This window comes from Ursus americanus, chromosome X (genome assembly GCF_024610735.1).
Source record: "Ursus americanus isolate L20-20 chromosome X, mUrsAme1.1.p, whole genome shotgun sequence".
In the NCBI taxonomy this organism is placed as follows: domain Eukaryota; kingdom Metazoa; phylum Chordata; class Mammalia; order Carnivora; family Ursidae; genus Ursus; species Ursus americanus.
This window is the reverse complement of record NC_142164.1, coordinates 74055932-74080991: the sequence shown is the minus strand read 5'-3', so window position 1 is coordinate 74080991 and position 25060 is coordinate 74055932. Positions and strand designations below refer to the sequence as shown.

General features: G+C 42.1%; 1 protein-coding gene across 7 annotated transcripts in view; it reads right to left on the bottom strand.

Annotated features, from left to right (window-relative positions):
* ARHGEF9 (Cdc42 guanine nucleotide exchange factor 9) overlaps positions 1-25060 on the bottom strand; it is a 318010-nt gene that overhangs the window by 125108 nt on the left and 167842 nt on the right. For all 7 annotated transcript variants that reach the window (XM_087860177.1, XM_087860178.1, XM_087860176.1 and 4 more), the window contains 3 exons: positions 15845-16077; positions 8797-8926; positions 1528-1659 (listed from right to left, as the gene is read on the bottom strand). In XM_087860177.1, coding sequence (XP_087716303.1) covers positions 1528-1659; positions 8797-8926; positions 15845-16077 — 495 coding nt within the window. The remainder of the gene's footprint in view (positions 1-1527; positions 1660-8796; positions 8927-15844; positions 16078-25060) is intronic.

The following is a 25060-nucleotide window of genomic DNA, read 5'->3' as shown; positions in this document are numbered from 1 at the left end:
ACAAATGACAGGAGTTCCTCCTTCCTTTTTAAGGTTGAATAATACCCCAGTGTGTGAGTGTGTGTGTGTGTGTGTGTGTGTGTGTGTGTGTGTGTGTGACATTTTCTTTATGCATTCATCCTTCGGCAGCTAAATGCTTTGCATTTATTAACAAATAATCTTCACAACAATCCTACAAGTTAGGTACTGTTATAATCCCATTTTATGAGGAACTATAGCTAGAACAGTTGTTAAGAAGCTCAGTCAGGAACAAAAACTACTAAATGGTAGAGTTGGGCTTTGAGTCCAGACTATCTGGCTCTAAAATCTGTGCTTATTTAACCACTGCATACACTGTCTCCCAAAAAAGATTTGCTGAATGAATGAATAGTAACACCAAATATACAGTAATAATATCAATAGCTAACATTTACTAAATATTTACTATGTGCCAGGTACTGCAACTGTATTGTTTCATTTAACTCTCACAATCTCTCTTCTATGTAAATACCATTATGATTTCCATTTTGCAAATATGAGGATAATACTAGGCACAGAAAATTTGCCCAAGGTTACACAGCTCATAGAGAAAATTGGTGCCCTTTTGTCTGGCCCTAGAACCCATGCTCTTAACAGCATACTTTGCTTTCCCACTACCTTAGGTGGTCCTCCTCAAAGCCTCCTGAGATGAATTCTATCATCAACCTGATTTGGCACTGAAGAAAATAAGAACATAAAGTTAAAAAACCTGGCCCATGGTTAGAGACAGTAGAGCCTAGGACCCAGATGTTCTGGTTTCAAATCCCCATCTCTTTTCTGCTCTATCCCCAATCTCAATTGCCATTGTTGCATTTCTGAGTCCCAGATGGTTCATCTTCCAAGTTTGGCCCTCAGTACAAGAAGAAATGGCCCAACGCAGAAAGTTATTTGAACAGAAGAAGTCCTCTCTCCAGCATTATTACACTCTGTTTAGTTCCTGATCCTCCCAGAATACAATGAAACCAACATATATAACTAGTAGTTATGACACAGAGGACAACAGAGTATGTCCAGGCTGGTATAATTAAAAAGGATATAGGGAAAAAGCTGTTTGGGACAACTTCAAAGCTGTAGGAACATTACTGGATGACTGAGGAGAAAGGAAAGGGGATCTCTACCCCTCCTCAGGAAAAAAAAAATGAAAGGAGAAATAAAGGAAAAATTCCCCAAAGCAGCAAAATAATTTCCAATATAATCATCTATGGAAGAAAATAACAAAACACATGCATAACTAAAGTAACAGGGCAATGAGATGCAGAGGAGCAGAGACAGCCATCATGGAAGACAAGAAGAAAGAGAACAAAGAATCTTACTCTAGATTTTTAAAAGAAAATTGACAAAGAGGGAAAAGAGCAAAAGTTAAAGAAGGAATCACAAAATTAGAAGCCACTGGCACCATTTCCCACCTACTATAATGACCACTTCATTGGGAGCTGGAGATGATGGAAAGGGAGGGGCTGATGCTTCTGAGGTGCCCATCTCCCTCAGGAAAGAAGGGGTTGGGGTTACCTTCTTGCAGAGGACCATCTGGTGGTCAAACAGGAAGAAGACCCGCTGCTGGTTGCGGCCATAGGGCTGGTAGATCCAGGCCATTTCCCCAGTGTAGATCAGCTCCGAGCTCCTGTCTAGGATGTCCTCACCCTGGGAAGAACATGTGATAGTGAGAGGCAGCCAGGCAGGAGAGATGGACCTGTAACCTTCCTGGAAGCACCTAAAGCTGGGCATAGACTGGGGCAGAAGGACTACAGAAAAGGCCTGCTGGGGAAAGAGGGACACAGAGGACTCCTGGGAATCCTTAAAAGGTTCCGTGAGCTGGAAAGACCCATTCTCTTGTTCACCCTCAGGCCAAATGAGCCCTACTACCCAGGACTGCTATAGTCCCTCTGTGCCAGCTGCTCTCTAGTCCTACAGGCACCAAGGTTCATTCTGGTTCCATGAGTTCCCCCCCACCCTCTCTCTTTCCTTGTCTTTTTCTCTATGAATTTCTCTTTCTGCACCAGTCCTTCATCCCAGATCTAGTCTCTTAGTCTCTTTCTTATACCTGAAAAGTAAGCCTAAGGAACTAGTAGAAGTCTCTCTGCTCCGCAAATGAGTAAAAAAGGGGATGGGGAGGGCAAGGAGACAATGATAGAGGGAGAAAGGGAGAATATATTCAGTCTCTTAATTTTTTTTCTTCTGCTCTCAGTTCATTAAAATATATTGATTTAATAGGAAACTTCACAACCACATGATTCTTTGGTCTGTTATTCATAGCCTGAAACCACTTCCCCTCCTTGCTACACAGTCAGACAAAAAAAAAAAAAAGATACCAACACATCGGACTTTTGGCTAATTCAATTCTATAGAGTTTTGAAGGCCCCCTTTTCACAGTAACTCTGCTAGGTCAGACGTATGTGGGGATATATGTCAGATGCCAAAACAGATTTGGCCCCTGTTCTCAAGAAGCTTACAGTCAGTGGAGGAAATGAATACGGGTTTGCACAGAACTCATGGAACACAAGGAAAACCACACCAAAGCCCTGGGCACAGGGGTATGTGTTCCAGGACCTATATAAAGATAGTGATAAAAATCAGTGGTCCAGGACTCAGGAGAATTAATATTAGTACCTATAGGGGTGCCTGGATGACTCAGTCAGTTGAGCATCTGACTCTTGATTTTGGTTCAGGTCATGATCTCAGGGCTATGAGACTGAGCCCTGTGTTGGGCTCCATGCTGAGTGTGGAGCCTGCTTGAGATTCTCTCTCCCGATCCCTTTGTCGCCCCTCCCCTTCTCTAAAAAATATGCTAACACCTATATGCATCAGACATTGTGCTACATACTTTCACTCTATCTCTTCTGAAGCACACAAGAAGCCTGGGAGGTAGATAGTCTCACTCTCATGTTATAGTCCAAGGTACAGAAATGTCAGGTAATCAACTAAGATCTCCCAGCTCATTAGCTAGATATCCATGACCCAACCCCAATTCTGCGGCTCCAAAAAGTATACTCACTCTTTCCACTACATTATGCTGTCTCTAGGCCAGTCAGTCCCTTCTTCTCTCTGGGTCTCAGTTTTTCCAGATGTTAAATGTGGTATATGATGATGACCTCCAAGGTCCTAGCCCTGATATTCCAATGTTAAGATCTCAGCCTTGCACCCAAAAACTTCAAGTCAAGGTTAGAGATGGAGATCCCTGCATCCCCCCAGAAATAATCAGAACAGCCTAGACATGGCAGTGGGCCAAAGAGAGGGGTAGCTAGAAATGGTATTCTTGAGCATACCACTTTTTTCCGTCTAAGGAATGAGAAGGAAAAGGGGAGTTCAGTGGAAATATTTTGTAATAATATAACCTCAAAAACAAAGCTCACAGAGACTGGGACTCCAGACTCCATTTCAGGGGTACCTTGGAACTTGAGTAAACATTCATCGTTGAGGGGTCCACACACTAACACAGAACTTCTGGGAGAGAAAGCTCTCAGGGTGAGGGATTTATGCAGGGCTTTCCTGTTGGATGGATGGGAAGCTGAGAATAGTACCAGTCTGCATTGTTCCACCCTGAGGCAGGCCAGGAAGATGTGCCACAGTCCATTTTGAATATATAAAAAGTGAAAGAAAGCCATAAAAACAGGCCAATGCCAGAAAAAGTTGGCCAAGATGACTTTTTTTTTCAGTATGACTTTTAAAGTTATACCCACTGTACCAGTCAGGAATACTATTTTAAGTACTTGCTACATGTAACTCCACCAAGCAAAGAAAGGAAGAAAGAAAGGAAGAAAGGAGGAAGGAAGGCAGGAAGGCAGGAAGGCAGGAAGGAAGAAGAAAGAAAGAAAACACCCCTATGCTCACCAAACTGATTGATGTCAGGTTACCCATATATCCTCTCTGTGTGTCAGTTTTCTCATCTTTATTGTATTTTTTTTTAAATTCTAAGGTCAATTTTTATTTCTACAGAAAAGGTAGTCAAAAGAATATAAAACACACGTAAATAATATTACTGAGTGAGCTTCAAGTGGAGTTTGACTCTGCAAAGACTGAGTCTAGAGGGAGAGGGAAGGCCATCTTGTTCCAGGGCTGGTGAGCTGCTCTGAAGGAAGAGACCAGCAGGCCACTGGCAACCTCACACTGGTGCTGGCTATAGCTAAGTCCTGCCAATTCCAGCCAATTTGAACCCTGGAAAGGGTCAAATTGTGCCGAGGGAGGGTCACAGTGGGGCTGTACTACATTTCCTCATCTTTAAAATGATTTTTTTACACTGAATTTCCTCATCTTTAAAATGAGGGTAATAACAGTACTAATCTCTTTTGGCTGTTGTGAAGATTATGTAAGTTAATATATACAAAGTTCTTAGGAAAGTACACTTTATACTGTGAGTTCTACATAAGTGGTATCTATTATCTTGAATATCATTATGCACTCTATATCCTATGTCACATATTCCTATTTAATACTCACAAGAACCCAATGAGGAATGTACTGTTATTACCCCCAAAACCAAGGTCAGAGAAATTGGAAGTAATTTGCCCAAAGAATCCAGAATCCAGGCCAGACTCCCTCCAAAGCCACCAAACCACAGCAGAATCATAATCCCTAGTGGAACAACTAGCTATCTTGGAAGATTTCTGAGGTGAGAATCTCACAAGACTTGGGTTCTGGGCCCAGTGTTGCCACCAACTCACTCTGTACCCTTGGGAAGTAGCTTAACCATTCTCAATTTGTTCTTTCAATTGAATAATGGATAATACAACAGTTTCTGATTAGTTCACTTCACATGGATGCTTGAGAGCAAAAATCAGGTTGCATAAAGAAAATGGCCCTCTCAGAGTTCAGATTTCTCACCCTTTGCCTCTTCCACCCCACTTGCACCATATGTTACTTTGCCTTGTCCCCAAAAGTGCAATCCCTTCCCACTACCACCTCCCCCATAGACATTATTTTCTTCCATTCCTCCAGGATTTTGCACACACTGTTCCCTCTGCCTGGAACATATTTGCCCCAGTGGAAAACCAAGGCCACTCATTCACCTTAATAGCCCAATGCCCAACACCCCATTCTAGTTACAGGCTGATTGTTCTGATGTGAGGCTGTGGCCTGAACAGATCTGGGGAAAGAAGGACAAGGGAAATGCCCTACTTTTCATACAGTTCATTTTCAATGCTGCCTATTGACAGGATGGCAGGGAAATATCAAACCCAGCCAGCCCTACACTTGATCTCCTGGTCCCAGAAGTATGACTCATCAAGCCACCTTAGCTTTTAAATAGATGGTTTTGCTGTTTCCATCACGTTGGGTGTTTGTGTTTCCTCTGACTTTTTGGATTCAATTATCCAGTGGCAAACTGAAACAGGCCTTTGGGTAATATACAAGCAGGCTCTTAGGAGAGGGGTGCTACCACGATCACATACAGTCAAGTTCTCAAACATGAGCTACAAAGTTTGGCTCCTGGTAAAAAATCTCCAGGAAAAAAAAAAGATTAAAAGGAAGCTGCCAGGGATATATTCCTTTTCCCTTCCTTTCAAGTGGATCTAATGAGTGGGAAAGGCAGCAATGTGACAGCTCAACCAAACATTAGCATCAGAGAAATTAGAAATGTAAATTTCCCTGAAACTATAGTCTGTGAGAACAGGTTCTTCTCCCTGTTGTTCCCCTAAGCCACTCTAAGGTAAGGATTTGAGGTATGGGTGATACTTTCACTCATCCATTTATTTTTAGGAGCCCTGGGGGGTGGGACAGAGCAGGGGGTACTTCATGAACTCTAGTCCTCACAGGAGGTCAGGGAGCAGGGATGATAACTGGAATTGAACAAAAAGACCCTGAATATTTATGGAATAAGTTGAGGCAGGGTCAGGTCTGGATATAATACAAGGCCTCCTACTCTCTAGCCAGATGTTCTGATTTATTGAGTAGATACTAATTGCCTGTATGCTGCCAACCCTCAACCCTCTTTCTCAATTCCTCTTCAAAGGAGATTAAGCTCTGAAGATTTCCCCTATGATGCTTTTTTTTAGTTTGACGAATTAAGTTGAAATTATTATGTGGATGCTTTGACAGCCACCCTGTTTGTTCAAACATCTGGGGGAGGGCAAGAAATCATTTTCTTGATTTGCAAGGCTTGTCCACAGCAGCCCTCAGCAAGCTGGGAGGACCTCTCTTTGCTTGTGCAACTGCTTGGACAAGTAGAACATACAAGAACCTATACCAGGGAACCAGTGAGGTTTGGCTACTTATGTCAATAGGTAGCAAGCCATGGAGTGGATATGTCCTATTGCCTTTTGGGGGTGGTTCTCCAGCACTCATACACCTTTAGCCATACTAGAGTTTGGATATTTCCCCCAAGGAAGTCTTACTGCCTTGCTTAGATCTGGACCCTTTACAGCAGAAACAAGTCCCTACAGTACCACAAAGGAAAGCAGCTGGGCTGTAGGAAGCAGAAGGTTGAAAGAGTATGTAGTGCAACAGTGATTAGAATACCACAGAGATAATCTGGAGACCCGATTAAAATTTTAGCTTTGTAGTCTTGGTCAGAAATAGGCTTCTCAGATTTCACCATCATTACAATGCAAGTGTGTATGTATGTGTGTGCATGTGTATACAAGCACATTTGCATGACCACAGCCAGAACTGTTGATAGGGAGAGTAGTCCCCTAAAAGCCCTGGTGACTGACATTCTAGAAGTCTTGAAGACTAGATATGACAAACATGAGACATTTTAGGCCTGCCCTCTGAAATGTACCCATTAGGATTCACTGGAGAAAAGCTTCCTAGAAGACAACCCCTCTAGAGCTAGTAAGTTCCACAGTGACCCCAGAGTCTGAAAAGGGAACCATAAGGAATTTTTCTTCTTATCAAATTAGATGAAGAAGGGCTTCACCAAGCAGCAGGGTGTCAGGGTTGTACATATGGGCTTGGTTGAGATTAGAAAATAATCAATCAAGCTAACAAAGGAGGCAGAGAGTGACCATTCTCCCATCAATCCTGGCTCAAAATTGTCTTTTTGTTTCCCATCCCCCCACTTCTAGACAAAAACACACGAAATTCCTTCTTAGATGCTGAGTCTTTAAATCATAGTTCAGTGCTTTCGAGTTTGGTATTAATAAGGCTCCATGGATAGGCCAAGGAATTTCAGGCTATTGTTGGTCCTCCATGGCTCCACCTTCAAGGACTGGAAGCCTAGAGCATATGGAGGAATTAGATCTTCCAGGCATTAAGGAAGAGGGAAGATGTTCCAGGGACTATGAAGGCAACTGCTGCTGGGAACTTCCTTTTACAGAGAACCCTGCAGGAGGAGAGAGAAAGAGGTCTGCTAACCAACCACAATTTCAAAGTGCCTTAGAGTTGATGGGCTTTCTAGAGGTCATTTGGTCTAGGCTTCTGCTTCTGATCAGGCAACTAAACAAAGTAAGCCAGACACAAGGGAAGCAGGAACCACGATTCCCTAATAAGTTTGGGCCAGTGTTGGTTTCCTCTTACAAGCAACAGTTTCTTTATATAGATTCGTTCCTTTCTCTTAATCTCAAACAATCGCTGCTTTTTCTACTCTTACGGGGACATTATCCTTTAAATAAGACTGAAAAATATGCCAAATGCTCGAATGTGCCAAGGCTGGTCTTTTCCAGCCATCTACACTAAGAAGGATCAGAGGTAGCAGAATAAATGAAGGATGATTTTTTTCTGGACTTTGGTAAAATAGCTGTTTGCAAGGTTGATGCTTAATCTTCTTAGAATGTGCCACTGCTTGAAATATTAGGGAGATACTACCTCTCAATCACAGGAAATGATACCTGAGTTGAGGCAAGTGGAATAAGGAACTGGTTAAACTTCTGCACTCTTTACTATGAAGCTTAAGTTTGCTGCCCCCTCCCTGGTAGCATGACCAGCCTTTCCCATCTTGGTTATGTTAGCCTGTAGACTGTCAGATTTTACAATTTGGGTCTGAGAGATCAAAGTGAAATGCCATGACCCTTGGTTTTCTCAGTGGGCACAAGAGACAAACACTAAACGGTGTACTCAACACACACACCTGGGAGGCCTTAAAATTCACAGCTCTGTTTCTATTGAACAGAAACTCAAGAACCTCAACAGAGCAGTGGCATTAACAGAAGAAAAATCTCCATTTATTTGTTAAGTTGTATATATATCCTCTATAAGTGAGTATCTAGGAAAGGAAGGCTTTAGTGACTTCATTCACTGAAGACTTTCTGAGTTCAGAGAAGTTGTGGCTGTTTCCGATGAAATAGGAGGCTGTCAGGAATTATTTTTATAAGCAGGTGATAAAAAACAGAATTTGGTCTGTCGGTTGGACAGGAATGATGACCTTGGCCTCAAGTGTGCAAGCTTAGGTAGACCTAGTAAATGTGTCAGGGCAACATAATCTCACCAATGGAAAAAAGAAGTACATTGGCTGGCCTGCATCAGAGAACCAACCTTATATTCTGTGTCTGGGAATGAATTAGTACATACCACTTCTTACCCAAGTGTTCACCTGGTGGTGATAAAACTCCAGGACTGGAAAGAGGCTTGAAAGTCTATTGAGTCAATCCATTTTTTTTCTGGCAACACCCAAAGAGATGAACATTTCCTTTCTTAACAAAATGTTGCCTCAAAGATTTCTCCAACCTTCTTAGAAAGCCATTATAGTACACAACACCTCTCATTAGTAGAATGTTTTACCTTGGCTCTAATCTAAATCCTTTCTGCTGCTCTTTTAATTTAATTCCTTTTCATCCATCTTTGGCCAAGATGTGATGTTCTAGTTAAGCTATTCAGACTCCCCAGTGCCCCTGGTGGTAAGAATCCTACCTCCCAGTCTAGGACAGATGCCTGCCACTGGGCAATCTTGTCAATATTCTCCAAACGCCGCTTGCGCTCATTGATCTGCTGAGTCACGTTTCTCATGACAGCTAGAGCAGCTGCCACATACCTGTAGTCACTGTGAAGACAGAAAAGTACAAGCTGGATGAATCAATGTGTTAGAGAACCAATGTGTTGGGTGCCAACCCTACAATCCATTCTTCTCTTCCTACTTAGTAACAGAGCCCTGATTTTCAGATGGAACCCATGGTACATAGAGTAAAAGATTACATTTCCTATCTTTCTTTACAGTAAGGGGTGACTGTGATTAGTCCAGTGATATGCAGATAGAAATTTTGGGCAGAGATTTTCAGAAACTTCCTTTAAGGAAGATAGCATATGCTGTTTTAGCCCTTCCTCAATCTCGATGTTTGAATATAGATGTGATGGTTGAAGTTCTAGTAGCTATCTTGGACCATAAGAAAAAGGTCCCTACTCCTAGGCATAGGATAACAGAAAGTTGGAAGGAGCCCAAGTCTTTGATGACCATAGAGCTACTATAGCAGTCATGTACTGTCTACCTGCAGACTTTTATTTTTTACATGAAAGGGAAATAGACCCTTATCTTTTTTATAACATTATTTTTGTGTCCAATCTGATACAACCAGCCAAGGATCAAGAAGGCAAACTGAGGGCTTCAGATGGGAGGGGGTTGGGGGAATGGTATAGGCTGGTGATGGGTAGTAAGGAGGGCACATATTGCATGGTGCACTGGGTGTTATACGCAACTAATGAATCATGGAACTTTACATCAAAAACCAGGGATGTACTGTATGGTGACTAACATAATACAATAAAAAATATTATTATAAAAAAGAAAAAAAAAGAAGGGAACCTTATACATGGCATAGCTCAGAGCTTTACCATCCCTTCCAACACTTATTTCTAGGGAACTCTGCCCAAAGTCACTGTGAAGTGAAATAATATCTACTCTTTTCCTCCAGTATGATATACAGATAGGATGTAGCACAGTGGTTAAGAACAGACTCTGGATCCATATTCTTTGGGCTCAAACCCTAGTTTTGTCACTGACTAGTGGTCTTTGGCAAGTCTTAATGACTCAATGACTCAGTTTCTTCATATGTGAAATGGGAAGAATTATAGGAAGGTTTGTTGAGGGCTTAATCATCCACATAAACTGTTTTGCTCTTGGCCTATAGTAAATGTTAGCGGTATTATTAGTACAAATCAAACATTTCTCTAGTATAGACACCATACGGGTTACCTCCCAAAACCTCTAGTCCCAGAAGTGCAACTTCTGGGCCGTTTCCTGGGACTTTGGATGGCCTACTTGTTGAAGGTTATACCATCCTGTCCAGTTTTCTCTGCTTGTCCGATCTGATTTCCAATCAAATGATCCCTGTGAAAGGCACATTGAAAGTGAGATCCCAGCCATTTGGTGGAGCTACCAATAGACTGAGAGGGCAAGAGGATGGATTATGATTCAGTCTTAACTAACCTTTCCTTAGAAAAGCTAAACATGCTTTATGGTCATTAACTATCTCACTGTCCCAGCACTAATTAGAAAGAAGAAAGGAGGGAAAAAAGATACATAGCAACTATCTTTTTTTTTTTCCTAATACACTGAAGTGTGGGGTGGTTGGCCAGTCAGAGACACAGAGAAGGTAGTTCTAACTGCCAGGTCAGACACCATGCAGCACCTCCTCTTAGATGGCCTCCCTGCATTCTGTGAACACCTGCCAGACCACAGTCTTCAAATATTACTAAATTTTATCACTTCCAGGAACAGGATGCTCATTATACATCCTAACCAGTTTATTCTGTCTCAAGACAACTTTGTAAAAAAACAAACAAAAAAAAAAACCCAAAACAAACAAACAACCCCTCTTATTTATTCTGAACCTTAATAAATGTTAGCTATTACCAGTTTTTCTTCTCGATCCAACTGCTGACTTATATTGAACTCATGGTTGACTAATGCTTCCTAAGTCTCTTTAAAATATGCTGTCTAGGGGTGCCTGGGTGGCTCAGTGGTTAAATGTCTGCCTTCAGCTCAGGTCATGATCCCAGGGTCCTGGGATCTAGCCCCACATCGGGCTCCCTGTTCAGCGGGGAGTCTGCTTCTCCCTCTGCCCTTCCCCCTGCTTTCTCTCTCTTTCTGAAATAAATAAATAAAACATTTAAAAAAATATGCTGTCTAGAAGCTGTATGTCTCTAAGCCTGTCCTCAAACTCTAAGTCTCCCTCTTGATTTCTTGGACTGAACTGCAAAACCTTACATTTGTTCTTTTTTTAAAATCCAATTAGCCACCATCATTAGTTTTTAATATAGTTTTTAATGATTCATTAGTTATGTATAACACCCAGTGCTCATCACATCATGTTCCCTCCTTAATGCCTATCACCCAGTTACACCATCACCCTACCCACCTCCTTTCTGCAACCCTCAGTTTGTTTCCTGGAGTCAAGGGTCTCTCATGGTTTGTCTCCCTCTCTGATTTCCTCCCAGTTTTCCCTCCCTTCCCCTATGGCCCTCTGCAGTATTCCTTATATTCCACATATGAGTGAAACCATATGATAATTGTCTTTCTCTGACTGATTTATTTCACTTAGCGTAATAACCTCCAGTTCCATCCATGTCGATGTAAATGGGAGGTATTCATCCTTTCTGATGGCTGAGTAATATTCCAGTGTATATATGAACCACAACTTCTCTTTTTCAAGATTTTGTGTATTTATTTGACAGACAGTACAAGTAGGGGGAGTGGCAGGGAGGGGGAGAAGCAGGCTCCTGCTGAGCAGAGAGCCCGCGGTGGGGCTCAACCCCAGGATCCTGGGATCATGACCTGAGCCAAAGGCAGACACGTAACTGACTGAGCCACCCAGGTGCCCCTGAACCACAACTTCTTTATCTATTCATCTGTTGAAGGACATCTCAGCTCCTTCCACAGTTTGGCTATTGTGGATATTGCTGCTATAAACATTGGGGTGCAGGTGCCCCTTCTTTTCACTACATCTGTATCTTTGGGGTAAATACCCAGTAGTGCAATTGCTGGGTCGTAGGGCAGCTCTGTTTTTAATGTCATGTTTTCCAGAGTGGCTGTACCGCTTGCATTCCCACCAACAGTGAAAGAGGTTTCCCCTTTCTCCACTTCCTCACCAACATTTGTTTCCTGTCTTGTTTTTTAGCCATTCTAACATTTGTTCTTGTTATATTCTATCTTTTTACAGTTACTTGCTCCAGCATATGGGCAATCTGTTGGGCTCTGTATGACTACCAAAGTTTCTCCCTAGCAAGGCTATCTGAGCCTGCTATTTGGAAGCACAGTAGGGTGATGACAAAAGGGGTAGGTGCAGTGTAGAAGCTGCTGACATAAATAAGTGCCCCTGTTCTTTGGGCCCATTTACTATCTCCTATGCCATTCCTCTCTCTGGTTTGAAGGTACCAGGAAAATGACTTAAACCACTTTGGGGAACTAAAGCATAAAGTTATGCTGTCCAATATGGTAGCCACTAGGTACATTTATTTAAAATTAAATATAATTATTTTTTATAATAATATTTTTTATTATGTTAGTCACCATACAGTACATCCCTGGTTTTTGATGTTCAGTTCCATGATTCATTAGTTGCGTATAACACCCAGTGCACCATGCAATATGTGCCCTCCTTAATACCCATCACCAGCCTATCCCATTCCCCCACCCCCCTCCCCTCTGAAGCCCTCAGTTTGTTTCTCAGAGTCCATGGTGTCTCATGCTTCATTCCCCCTTCTAATTACCCCCCTTTCTTTATCCCTTTCTTCTCCTACCGATCTTGCTAGTTCTTATAAAAAAATAAAAAAATTAAATTAAATTAAATATAATTAAAAAATTAGTACTTCAGTTGCACCAGCTACATTTCTCAGTACTCAAGTCATATGTGGCCAGTGGCTACTACAGTGGACAGCACAGATACAAAACGTTTACATTATTGTAGAAAGTTCCATTGGACAGCACTGGAATGAGAATGCCTATTACCTCTGACCCCGTGTACTACTCAGCCATGGGTTCATTATGGTCACGGTGCCATACTGTCATTCAACCTTCACCATTTTTAGCCGACTGCCTTTCTTACGATGGTTAGAGGGGGATGGTCCCCATATTTAACCTTCCCCACTAGCTTTAGGAGTGGGTGAGAGAAGAACTGAACAGTTGTGGTCTCACCTAAACCCTACGCAGAGCCCCCAGCCCTTCAGATGAGGTCTGGGCCCAGCCCCTGGATAAGATCTACTGAACCAAGACATGTCAGCTAACCTCCCTCTTCTATAGAGTCTTTCTTCCTGTTAGCTTAAGAAAGGTTGGAAGGCAGGGTGGGGACACATCACCCTTCTGTAAGAAAAGGCAGTATTATTATCCATTTATTACTCTCCATCAATCTAATCTTTTCCTTTAGAGGCCATTCTGACTGCTTGCATTTCAGACCTACTTTCCTTCAAGCTGGCAGCAGCCTCTAAGTGACTTCAGATCTAAGCTACTATGACATGCATCACAGGAGCTGTCATCTTAATACAGCACCCTGAGGCCTGCCAAAAGAAGTGCCCCATGGTCTGGGGATAGTGCTGGGCCCAATAGGTCACCCTGAAGGAGGACTGGTATTCCTGTATCCTGCCAATGCCTGAGCCACTCTCTCAGCACTCTGGAGCTCAGTGGGTAGAAAGAGAGGGGACCAGGGACCCAGAGGGCAAGAAGACCTTAAGGCAGGGGTTCCAATGACAACATGAAAGACCACAGGGATGGCAAATCCCAGGCAGATATCCTACCTTACTGTCTCCCACTGAACTCAATGAGGCTTAAGAAACTCACATAGTTGGGGCATCTGGGTGGCTCAGTCCTTAAGCGCCTGCCTTCGGCTCAGGGCGTGATCCCAGAGTCCTGGGATCGAGCCCCGCATCAGGCTCCCTGCTGGGAGCCTGCTTCTTCCTCTCCCACTCCCCCTGCTTCTGTTCCCCCCTCTCGCTGGCTGTCTCTCTCTCTGTCAAATAAATAAATGAAATCTTTAAAAAAAAAAGAAACTCACATAGTTCTGGGCTGTGCTTTGAAAATGGTCTTTCTGGGACTCAAACAATTGTGCAATATATAATTTACTTATTAATATTATCAATCCACAAGTATGATTTTTAGAGCCCTCTGCTAGATTCCATGAAACAGATACTCAGGAGTAGGCGAGAGATGAGCTATAATATAAAAACATTTGAGAACCACTCTTTGAATATACTGGTTTTAAAACCATTGGTCTGAAGGTTGCTCCTCTGAGATTTTGGTACAATAATGATCACTTCTTAGCACCCTGAAGTATAACTGTGGAGGTCATTTAGGCTCATGACATCATGGGCTGGCAGAACTAGAAGAGGCCTTCCAGACTGGCTAGTACAATGGCTCATAAACTTTTTGGGCATGAAAATTACCTGGAGGGCTCTTTACAAAGCTAGGTTCCCAGACCACTGTCCACACTTTGCCACATAGACTTGCTTTTTGGGCCTCAGTCTTTCTAGCCATAAAATGAGGACGTCTGACTAGAAGACCTTCCTTTAAGGGCTTTCCATTTTAGGTGCCATAAATATTTTCCATTTTTATTTTTAAAATATCCTAATTTTAGTGGGAGTTCTTCAGCGTCTTATTAGCTCTCACAAGAAACTGTAACCTTAGAAAACTTGGGACTCAGTTCTAGCAATGGTCTATATTAAGTCTTCTAAAATAACATTTAGTCACCTCCAAATTTCATGTCTAATGAGTATGCCCACCATCCCCCAGCTAGTAAACAGCCTCAGGGAGAAGGGAGCAGAGTCCTCTTTTGGGAGGTCCTTCACTACCTGCCTCTCTCATAGCCAACAAGGCATGGCAGGCAGAGCTACCACTGGTAGTATTCTCACACAAAGGGAGAGTCCGGTGTTACCACATTTGGATTCAAATCTGAAATTTGTCCAAGGCTCCGGAAACTGAAGCACATGACCATGATTTCCTAAAGAAACACCATCAACTTAAAAATGAACCCAGGGATTGGCCTTGAGCTTAGCATAAACAAAACCAACTGGCCCACAAACATGGCCTTACACAGCTAGGTCTGAGAGTCAGCTCCAAAGAAACCAGGCAATGGAGCCAAGTGAGAATAGGAAGTGGGCCTAATGAGAATTAGGCAGAAAGCTAAGGGAAATTGGACAAAGTTCTTCTTTCTTCTTGGAGGGTTCAATCAGGAAGAGAGCTGAGTATGTCAAAGATCAGGGATTTAATACAAATTAAAGATGGCTATAAAAAGGCTGAGGGCTCTAGGTCATAAAGTAAAGCATGTGAAAGAGTGGGGGGTGGTTTACTCATTGTTGGAGATGACTCTCAGCATATACCTTGCTGGTAGGCTCATTTACTGGTAGATCATTTCCATTCAGAGAGAGATAAGTTTCTGGGTCATTTTTGGGTTGGTTTTCTTAAAAAATACTGAAAATTAGAAAAAAGAAAAAAAAAACTTCAGGAGAAGTCTCAAGTCTGTTTACATCCCAGTCATGTTCTGAGTCTAAAGGGAAGGTACAGTTGAGATGAGGCAGAGGAGGGTGGAAAAGACTAAAGAATACGAGGGATATAGCCTTGCAGAAGAAATCTAAGGTCAGTAAAAGTTATGTAGGCTGTTATTAGGCTATTGAATCTATCAAACAAACAGAGCAGAATAGACAGTTGAATAATTATTCCATCTGGATTATTTCAGTTAGCTAAATTTAGGACTAAAGACCCATCTAAGCTCCCTGAAGGCAGGGTGTAAGTTGTGTAGTAATGATGATGCATACTGATTTTTTTGTGCATAGTGATTCCCAGCTTTATAAGAAACTCTCACAAGCATTCCTTTGCTTTACATACACAATAACCTTGCGAGGTAAGCAAAAATATACCATCATCCCATTGTGCAGATAAGTTAACAGAAGCTCAGAAAAAGCTAAAGAACATATATTCTTAATAAAGACTAACATGTAGTTGAAGCTCTCCTAACTCCTGCTTCTCTCTATCCTTTACCTATGATCCTGGGCAGTATATTTGAGAAGTTCAGCCAGTTGTAAGGGATACTTGCAGATCTTCTGCACTGGCGTCAAAAGGAAACCATCAATAGCAATGTCAATCATCTGCTGCAAGAGGCGACAGGCCTCAAAGAAGTGCTGGTAGCGGCTGTCCTTCATTAGTTTGGAGAGTTCCATGCAAGCGTCCAGGTGGTTGTTACAATACTCGGAGTATATCCAGAATCCATCTTGCTATGAGCACAGGAAAAATGGAGAGAAAAAAAAGTCTACTGAGAATTCCAAAAAGAAGCTTTGGAGAAATGAAAAAAACAGATCCTATCCTTATGTAGGAATATCAAAATGGTAACAATGTCAATCTTTCCTAAATTGATTCATAATTTAATAATAAAATAAAGGAATTATCTGGGAAGTAGACAAACTGTAAACACTTGTATAGAAAAAATAAGTAGGAATAGTAGTGAAATTCTATTAAAAAAGGGTAATGACAGAACAATGCTCCTGACATAAGTAAAAACACTACAGCAATAAAATTCTGGCACTGGATTTTATTTTTTATTTTTTCAAGTTTTTATTTTAATTTCAGTTAGTTAACATGCAGTGTTAGTTTCAGGTATACAATACAGTGACTCAACAATTCCATACATCACCCAGTGCTCATCACAACAAGGGCACTTTTTAATCCCCACCACCTATTTAACCCATCCACCCACCCACCTCTCCTCTGGTAACCATCAATTTGCTCTCTATAGGTAAGAGTCTGTTCCTTGGTTTGTCTCTCTCCTTTTTTTTTTCCGTTGCTCGTTTGTTTTGTTTCTTAAATTTCACATATGAGAAAAATCACATGGTATTTGTCTTTCTCTGACTGACTTATTTTGCTTAGCATTGTGTCCTCCATCTCCATCCATGTCTCTGCAAATGGCAAGATTTCCTTATTTTTATGGGTAATATTCCAGTGTGTGTGTATGTATGTGTTATACACCACATATTCTTTATCCATTTGTCTATTGATGGACACCTGGACAGCTTCCACATTTTGGATATCGTAAATAATGCTGCTATAAATGTAGGGGTGCATGTTTCCTTTTGAATTAATGTTTTTGGAATTTTGAGGTAAAATACCAGGTAGTGTGATTATTTGATCACAGGGTAGTTCAATTTTAACTTGTTGAGAAACCTCCATACTGCTTCCACAGGGGCTGCACCAGTTTGCATTCCCACCAACAGTGCAAGAGGGTTGCTTTTCAGCACCTGTTGTTTCTTGTGTTATTTTAGCCATTCTGATAGGGATGAGATGGTATCTCATTGTAGTTTTGATTTGCATTTCCCTGATGATGAGTGATATTGAGTATCCTCTCATTTGTCTATTGGCCATCTGTTTATCTTCTTTGAAGGAATGCTTGTTCGTATATTCTGCCCATTTTTAAAATGGATTATTTGCCTTTGGGGTGATAAGTTGTATTGGTGTTTTTACATAATTTGGATACTAACCCTTTATCAGATATGTCATTTGCAAATGCCTTCTCCCATTTGGTAGGTTGACTGTTTCCTTAGCTGTGCAGAGACTTTTATTTTGATACAGTCTCAATAGTTGATTTTTGCCATGGTTTCCCTTGCCTCAGGAGACATACCTAGAAAAATGTTGCTATGGCTGATGTCCGGGACATTACTGCCTCTGCTCCCTTCTAGGATTTTTATGGTTTCATGTCTCACATTTAGGTCTTTAATCCATGTTAAATTTGTTTTTGTTTATGGTGTAAGAAAGCGTTCTAGTTTCATTCTTTTGCATGTAGTTGGCACACTTTCCTAAGAGCATTTGTTAAAGAGATTGTCTTTTTCCCATTGGATATTTTTTAACTTTTTGAGGAACTTCCACACTGTTTCCCAAAGTGGCTGTACCAGCTTGCATTCCCACCAACAATGTAAGAGGGATCACCTTTCTCCACATCCTCTCCAAAATTTGTTGTTTCCTGCCTTGTCAATTTTTGCCATTCAAACTGGCGTAAGGAGGTATCTCAATGTGGTTTTCATTTGAATTTCCCTGATGGCTAATGATTTTGAACATTTTTTCATGTGTCTGTTAGCCATTTGTATGTCTTCATTGGAAAGTGTCTGTTCATATCTTCTGCCCATTTTTTTTATAATGATTTTTTATTATATTATGTCAGTCACCATACAGTACATCCCCGGTTTCCAATGTAAGGCTCGATGATTCATTAGTTGTGTATAACACCCAGTGCACCATGCAATACGTGCCCTCCTTACTACCTATCACCGGTCTATCCCATTCCCCCAACCCCTTCCTCTCTGAGGCCCTCAGTTTGTTTCTCATAGTCCATAGTCTCTCATGTTTCATTCCCCCTTTTGATTACCCCCTTTCTTTATCCCTTTCTTCCCCTACCGATCATCCTAGTTCTTATGTTCCATAGATGAGAGAAATCGTATGATAATTGTCTTTCTCTGCTTGACTTATTTCACTTAGCATTATCTCCTCCAGTGCCGTCCATGTTGTAGCAAATGTTGAGAACTCGTTCTTTCTGATAGCTGAGTAATATTCCATTGTATATATGGACCACAACTTCTTCATCCAGTCATCTGTTGAAGGGCATCTCGGCTCCATCCACGATTTAGCTATTGTGGACATTGCTGCTATGAACATTGGGGTGCATATGGCCCTTCTCTTTACTACGTCTGTATCTTTGGGGTAAACACCCAGTAGTGCAATGGCTGGATCATAGGGTAGCTCAATTTTTAACTTTTTAAGGGACCTCCACACCGTTTTCCAGAGTGGTTGTACCAACTTGCATTCCCACCAACAATGTAGGAGGGATCCCCTGTCTCCACATCCTCTCCAACAATTGTTGTTTCTTGCCTTGTCTATTTTTGCCATTCTAACTGGCATAAGGTGGTATCTCAGTGTGGTTTTGATTTGAATTTCATTGATGGCTAATGATTTTGAACATTTTTTCATGTGTCTGTTAGCCATTTGTATGTCTTCATTGGAAAAGTGTCTGTTCATATCTTCTGCCCATTTCTTGATTTATTTGTTTCTCGTGTATTGAGTTTGAGAAGTTCTTTGTAGATCTTGGATACCAGTCGTTTATCTGTAGTGTCATTTGCAAATATCTTCTCCCATTCCGTGAGCTGCCTCTTAGTTTTTCTGACTGTTTCCTTGGCTGTGCAGAAACTTTTAATCTTGATGAAGTCCCATAAATTCATTTTATCTTTTGTTTCTCTTGCCTTTGGAGATGTCTCATGAAAAAGGTTGCTTTGGCTGATGTCGTAGAGGTTGCTGCCTATGTTCTCCTCTAGAATTTTGATGGATTCCTGTCTCACATTGAGGTCTTTCATCCATTTGGAGTTTATTTTTGTGTATGGTGTGAGAGAGTGGTCAAGTTTCATTCTTTTGCATGTAGCTGTCCAATTTTCCCAGCACCATTTATTGAAGAGACTGTCTTTTTCCCACCGGATGTTTTTTCCTGCTTTATCAAAGATTAGTTGCTCAAAGAGACAAGGGTCAATTTCTGGGCTCTCTATTCTGTTCCATTGGTCTATGTGTCTGTTTTTGTGCCAGTACCATGCTGTCTTTGTGATCACAGCTTTGTAGTACAGCTCGAAATCCGGCATTGTGATGCCCCCAGCTTTGTTTTTCCTTTTCAACAGTTCCTCGAGGATTCGGGGCCTTTTCTGTTATCATACAAATTTAAGGACTATTTGTTCCGATTCTTTGAAAAACGTCCTCGGTATTTTGATCAGGATAGCATTGAAAGTGTAGATTGCTCTGGGTAGCATGGACATTTTAACTATGTTAATTCTTCTGATCCATGAGCATGGAATATTTTTCCATCTTTTTGTGTCTTCCTCAATGTCTTTTAAGAGTGATTTATAGTTTCTAGAATATAGGTCCTTTATGTCTCTGGTTAAGTTAATTCCAAGGTAACGTATGGTTTTTGGTGCTATTGTAAATGGGATGGATTCCCTAATTTCTCTTTCTTCGGTCTCTGGTATTCGTGTACAGAAATGCAACCTATTTCTGAGCATTGATTTTATATTCAGCCATGTTACTGAATTGCTCTATAACTTCTAATAGTTTGGGAGTGGCTTCTTTTGGGTTTTCCATATAGAGTATCATGTCATCTGCGAAGAGAGACATTTTGACTTCTTCTTTGCCGATTTGAATACCTTTGATCCCTTTTTGTCGTCTGATTGCTGTTGCAAGGACTTCTATTACTATGTTGAATAATAGGGGCGAGAGTGGGCATTCTTGTCGAGTTCCTGATCTTAAGGGAAAGGCTTCCAGCCTTTCCCCAATGAGAATAATATTTGCAGTACGCTTTTCATAGATGGCTTTTATGAGATTGAGAAATATACCTTCTATTCCTACACTCTGAAGGGTTTTAATCAGGAAAGGATGCTGTATTTTATCAAATGCTTTTTCGGCATCAATTGAGAGGATCATATGGTTCCTGAGTCTTTTCTTGTTGATATGATGTATCACGCTGATTGATTTGCAAATATTGAACCACGCTTGCATCTCAGGTATGAATCCCACTTGATCGTGATGGATAATCCTTTTAATGAACTGTTGGATTCTATTAGCAAGTATCTTGTTGAGGATTTTGGGGTCCATATTCATTAGGGAAATCGGTCTGTAATTCTCCTTTTTGAGGGGGTCTTTGCCTGGTTTGGGGATCAAGGTAATATTGGCCTCATAGAATGAGTTTGGTAGCTTTCCTTCTGTTTCTATTTTTTGAAATAGCTTTAGGAGAATAGGTATTATTTCTTCTTTGAATGTTTGGTAGAATTCCCCAGGAAAACCGTCCGGGCCTGGAATTTTGTTATTTGGAAGGTTGTTTATCACTGACTCAATTTCTTCATAATTAATTGGCCTGTTTAAGAAATCAATTTCTTCCTGTTTCAATCTTGGTAGTTTATAGGTTTCCAGGAAGGATTCCATCTCTTCCAGATTGCTTAGTTTATTGGCATATAGCTGTTGATAAAAATTTCTAATAATCCTTCCAATTTCAATGGTGCTCGTCGTGACCTCTCCTTTTTCATTCATAATTTTAATAATCTGGGTCCTTTCTCTTTTCTTTTGGATAAGTCTTGCCAGTGGTCTGTCAATTTTATTGATTCTCTCCAAGAACCAGCTTCTAGTCCGGTTGATCAGCTCTACTGTACTTTTGGTTTCTGCTTGATTGATTTAAGCTCTAATTTTGGTCAACTGCTTCCTCGTGTGTGGATTAGGCCTGTCTCTCTGTTGCTGTTCAAGCTTCTTGAGGTGAGAATATAAAAACTGCATTTTAGATTTTTCTATTCTTTTGAGTGAGGCTTGGATGGCTATGTATTTCCCCCTTAGGACTGCCTTTGCAGTATCCCATAGGTTTTGGACAGTTGTATTTTCATTCTCATTGGTCTCCATAAATTGTTTAATTTGATTTTTGATTTCCTGGTTTATCAAGTCATTCCTGAGCAGGATGTTTCTTAGTCTCCAACTGTTTGAGTTTCTTCCAAATTTTTCCTTGTGGTTGAGTTCCAATTTCAGAGTGTTGTGGTCTGAGAATATGCAGGGGATAATTTCGATCTTTTGGTATCGGTTGAGACCTGTTTTGTGTCCCAGAACATGGTCTATTCTTGAGAATGTTCCATGGGCATTAGAATAGAATGAGTGTTCTTTGGTTCTGGGGTGTAGTGTTCTATATATATCTATGAGGTCCAACTCGTCGAATATGGCATTCAAAGCCTTTGATTCTTTGCTTAGTTTTTGCCAGGGTGTTCTGTCTATTTCTGAGAGTGGAGTGTTGAGGTCCCCTACTATTAATGTATTTTTATTTATATGTCTCTTTATTCTGGTTAAGAGTTGGCTTGTGTATCTTGCTGCTCCCCTGTTGGGGGCATATATATTTATAATTGTCATATCCACTTGTTGAATACATCCTTTAAGAATAATATAGTGCCCTTCTGCGTCTCTAACTATAGTCTGTAGTTTAAAATCCAATGTATCTAATATGAGAATTGCTACACCAGCTTTCCTTTGAGGTCCATTTGAGTGAAAGATGGTACTCCATCCCCTTACTCTCAGTCTGAATGCATCTTTGGGTTCGAAATGAGTCTCTTGTAGAAAGCAAATGGATGGGTCATTTCTTTTTATCCAATCTGCAACCCTGTGGTGCTTTATGGGAGAATTTAAGCCATTAACATTAAGGCTGAGTACTGAGAGATATGATTTTAATGATGCCATGTTGCCAGTAAAGTCTTTGTTTGTATTGGCTGTGACTTTCTGTTCTGTATCACTCTTGGGGCCTTTTTACTTTTATAGAACCCCCTGTAATATCTCCTGTAGGGCTGGTATCGTGGTTATGAAATTGGTTAGTGACTGGCGATTCTGAAATGTCTTTATTTCTCCATCAATTCTGAATGACAGCCTTGCTGGATATAGGATCCTTGGCTGCATGTTTTTCTCTGAAAGAGCTTTAAATATGCTCCCCCAACCCTTTCTCTCATACCAGGTCTGTGTAGACAGGTCTGACGTAATTCTGATGCCTGTGCCTTGGTACGTGAGAAATTTCTTTGCCCTAGCCGCTTTCAATACTGTATCCTTGGATTTAATATTCGCGAAATGCACTATGACGTGACGTGGCGTAGGTTTGTTGTGGTTGAGCTTGGGAGGGGTCCTCTCTGCCTCTTGGACAGGAATGTTTGTTTCCCTTGCTAGATTAGGGAAGTTTTCAGCTACAATTTGTTCAAATATCTCTTCTAGACCTCTGTTTTTCTCCACCCCTTCGGGGATGCCGATGATTCTAACACTGGATCGTTTCATTGAGTCAGTAGTCTCCCATAACCTACATTCGTTGGCGTGGATTTTTTTAAGACCATCTTCTATTTTCATTTTTTCCTCTATTAACCCATCCTCCAATTCACTAACCCTTTCCTCTGCTTCGGTGACCCTGGCCTTCAGAGCCTCTAGTTTTGCCTGCATTTGGCTCATAGAATTTTTCATTTCTGTCAGATTCGCTCTCATTTCTGTCCTTAGGGATTCTATATTCTCAGTAACCTTTTCGTTAATACTTTTTTCAATTCTACTCACCATTTTGACCATCGTTACTCTGAATTTCATTTCTGATAATTTGGTTATATCCATATCCATTATTTCTATGGCAGAGGCCACAGACTCACTGTCTTTTCTTTGCTGGGGGGGGGGCTTCTCCTTCTTGTCATTCTGATGAGGAGAGGTTGCGGGGTTGTCCAGAGCCCAAATTATTGACTGGGTCCCAGGCCGTGCCCCTTGTTTTATAGGGATCTTAGGGATGTGGGCTTCTTCTTTAAAGATTTTATTTATTTATCTGAGAGAGAGAGAGACAGTCAGCAAGAACGGGAACAGAAGCAGGGGAGTGGGAGAGGAAGAAGCAGGCTCCCAGCAGAGGAGCCCGATGAGGGACTCCTTTCCGGAACGCCGGGATCACGCCCTAAGCGGAAGACAGGCGCTCAATGACTGCACCACCCAGGTGCCCTGCGTTGTGGGCTTCCTGATTTTTCAGCCTGCCTTCTGTGTTCTGGGGGAGGGGCCTGCTACACCGAAACTCAGGCAACCCTGTTTGCGTAGAGTCTCCGTGTCCCCCGCGAGGGGGGATGGGGATGGGCAGGCTGTGAGCCGGTATTTCCAGGCTTTTGTTCTCTGGAGGCTTTCCCTGGTGGTCTGCTATGCCTCTTCTGAGAGTCAGAGCAGCAGAAGCTGAATTGTCACAGAACAGAGGGATTGCGGCCCGTTCTCCACTGATGTTCCGGCCACTTTAACTCTGTTTCTGTTGGTGCTGCTCAACCAACAGCGTCCTGGGATGTGCGCCCCACACCCGACGTCCCTGCCCTCACTTCCAGGGCCGGCGCGGCTCTGTCCTTTGTGTTTCTAATGCCGCCAGCCGCCCCGCGCGCTCCCGGATCTCCTGGTCTCAGTCTATGCCTGGTGACCACACCAGGATTCTGGTGTTCCGTGAGAAGCCTGGTGGCGAGTGCACCCGGTTCAGGGTCTCAGTCTGCTGTTTCGCGGGTGCCAACCGCGAGTCCACCCGCTCCCCAGTGCAGGTGGCCCGCCAGCCGCCAGCCGCCCCGCGCTCTCCGGGAGCCCCCGGTCTCAGTCTGGATCCTGTGAGCACACCGGGATTCTGGTGTTCCGCGAGATGCCTGGTGGTGCGCGCTCCCGGCTCACCCGTCTCAGTCCGCTCTCTTGCGGGTGCCTTCCCTGAGTCCACCCACTCCCCCGTGCAGGTGGCTGCCGCTTCCCGGCGCCCGAATGCGGCGGCTCCCTCCCCCTTCCGTTTATCTTCCGATATCTGTGCGTGGTTTCAGGGCTCCCCTCTTCGTACCTCAATACTCAGCGCTGGAGATGTTCATTTGTAGAGATCCAGATGTATCTTCCTGCGTCTCAGGCTGATTCCATGGTTATTTAGGCTGGTCTGGTACCTATCCAGCTCGACTCAGGGGACCGGCTGAAAAAGGGGTCCCCTACTCCTCCGCCATCTTAACTCTGCCCTTCTTCTGCCCATTTTTTGATTTGATTATTTGTTTCCCGTGTATTGAGCTTGAGAAGTTCTTTGTAGATCTTGGATACCAGTCTTTTATCTGTAGTGACATTTGGAAATATCTTCTCCCATTCCATGGGCTGTCTCTTAGTTTATTTGACTGTTTCCTTGGCTGTGCAGAAGCTTTTGATCTTGATGAAGTCCCACAAGTTCATTTTTTCTTTTCTTTCTCTTGCCTTTGGAGATGTGTCATGAAAAAAGTTGCTGTTGCTGAGGTCAAAGAGGTTGCAGCCTATGTTCTTCTCTAGGATTTTGATGGATTCCTGTCTCACATCGAGGTCTTTCATCCATTTAGAGTTTATCTTTGTGTATGGTGTAAGAGAGTGGTCAAGTTTCATTCTTTTGCATGTAACTGTCTAATTTTCCCAGCACCGTTCATTGAAGAGACTTTTTTCCACTGGAGGTTTTTCCCTGTTTTCTCAAAGATTAGTTGCCCAAAGAGCTGAGGGTCCATTTCTGGGTTCTCTATTCTGTCTCATTGGTCTATGTGTCTGTTTTTGTGCCAGTACCATGCTGTCTTTGTGATCAAAGCTTTGTAGTCCAACTTGAAGTCCGGCAACGTGATGCCCCCAGCTTTGTTTTTCCTCTTCAACAATTCCTTGGCGATTCGGCACCTTTTCTGTTTCCACACAAATTTAAGG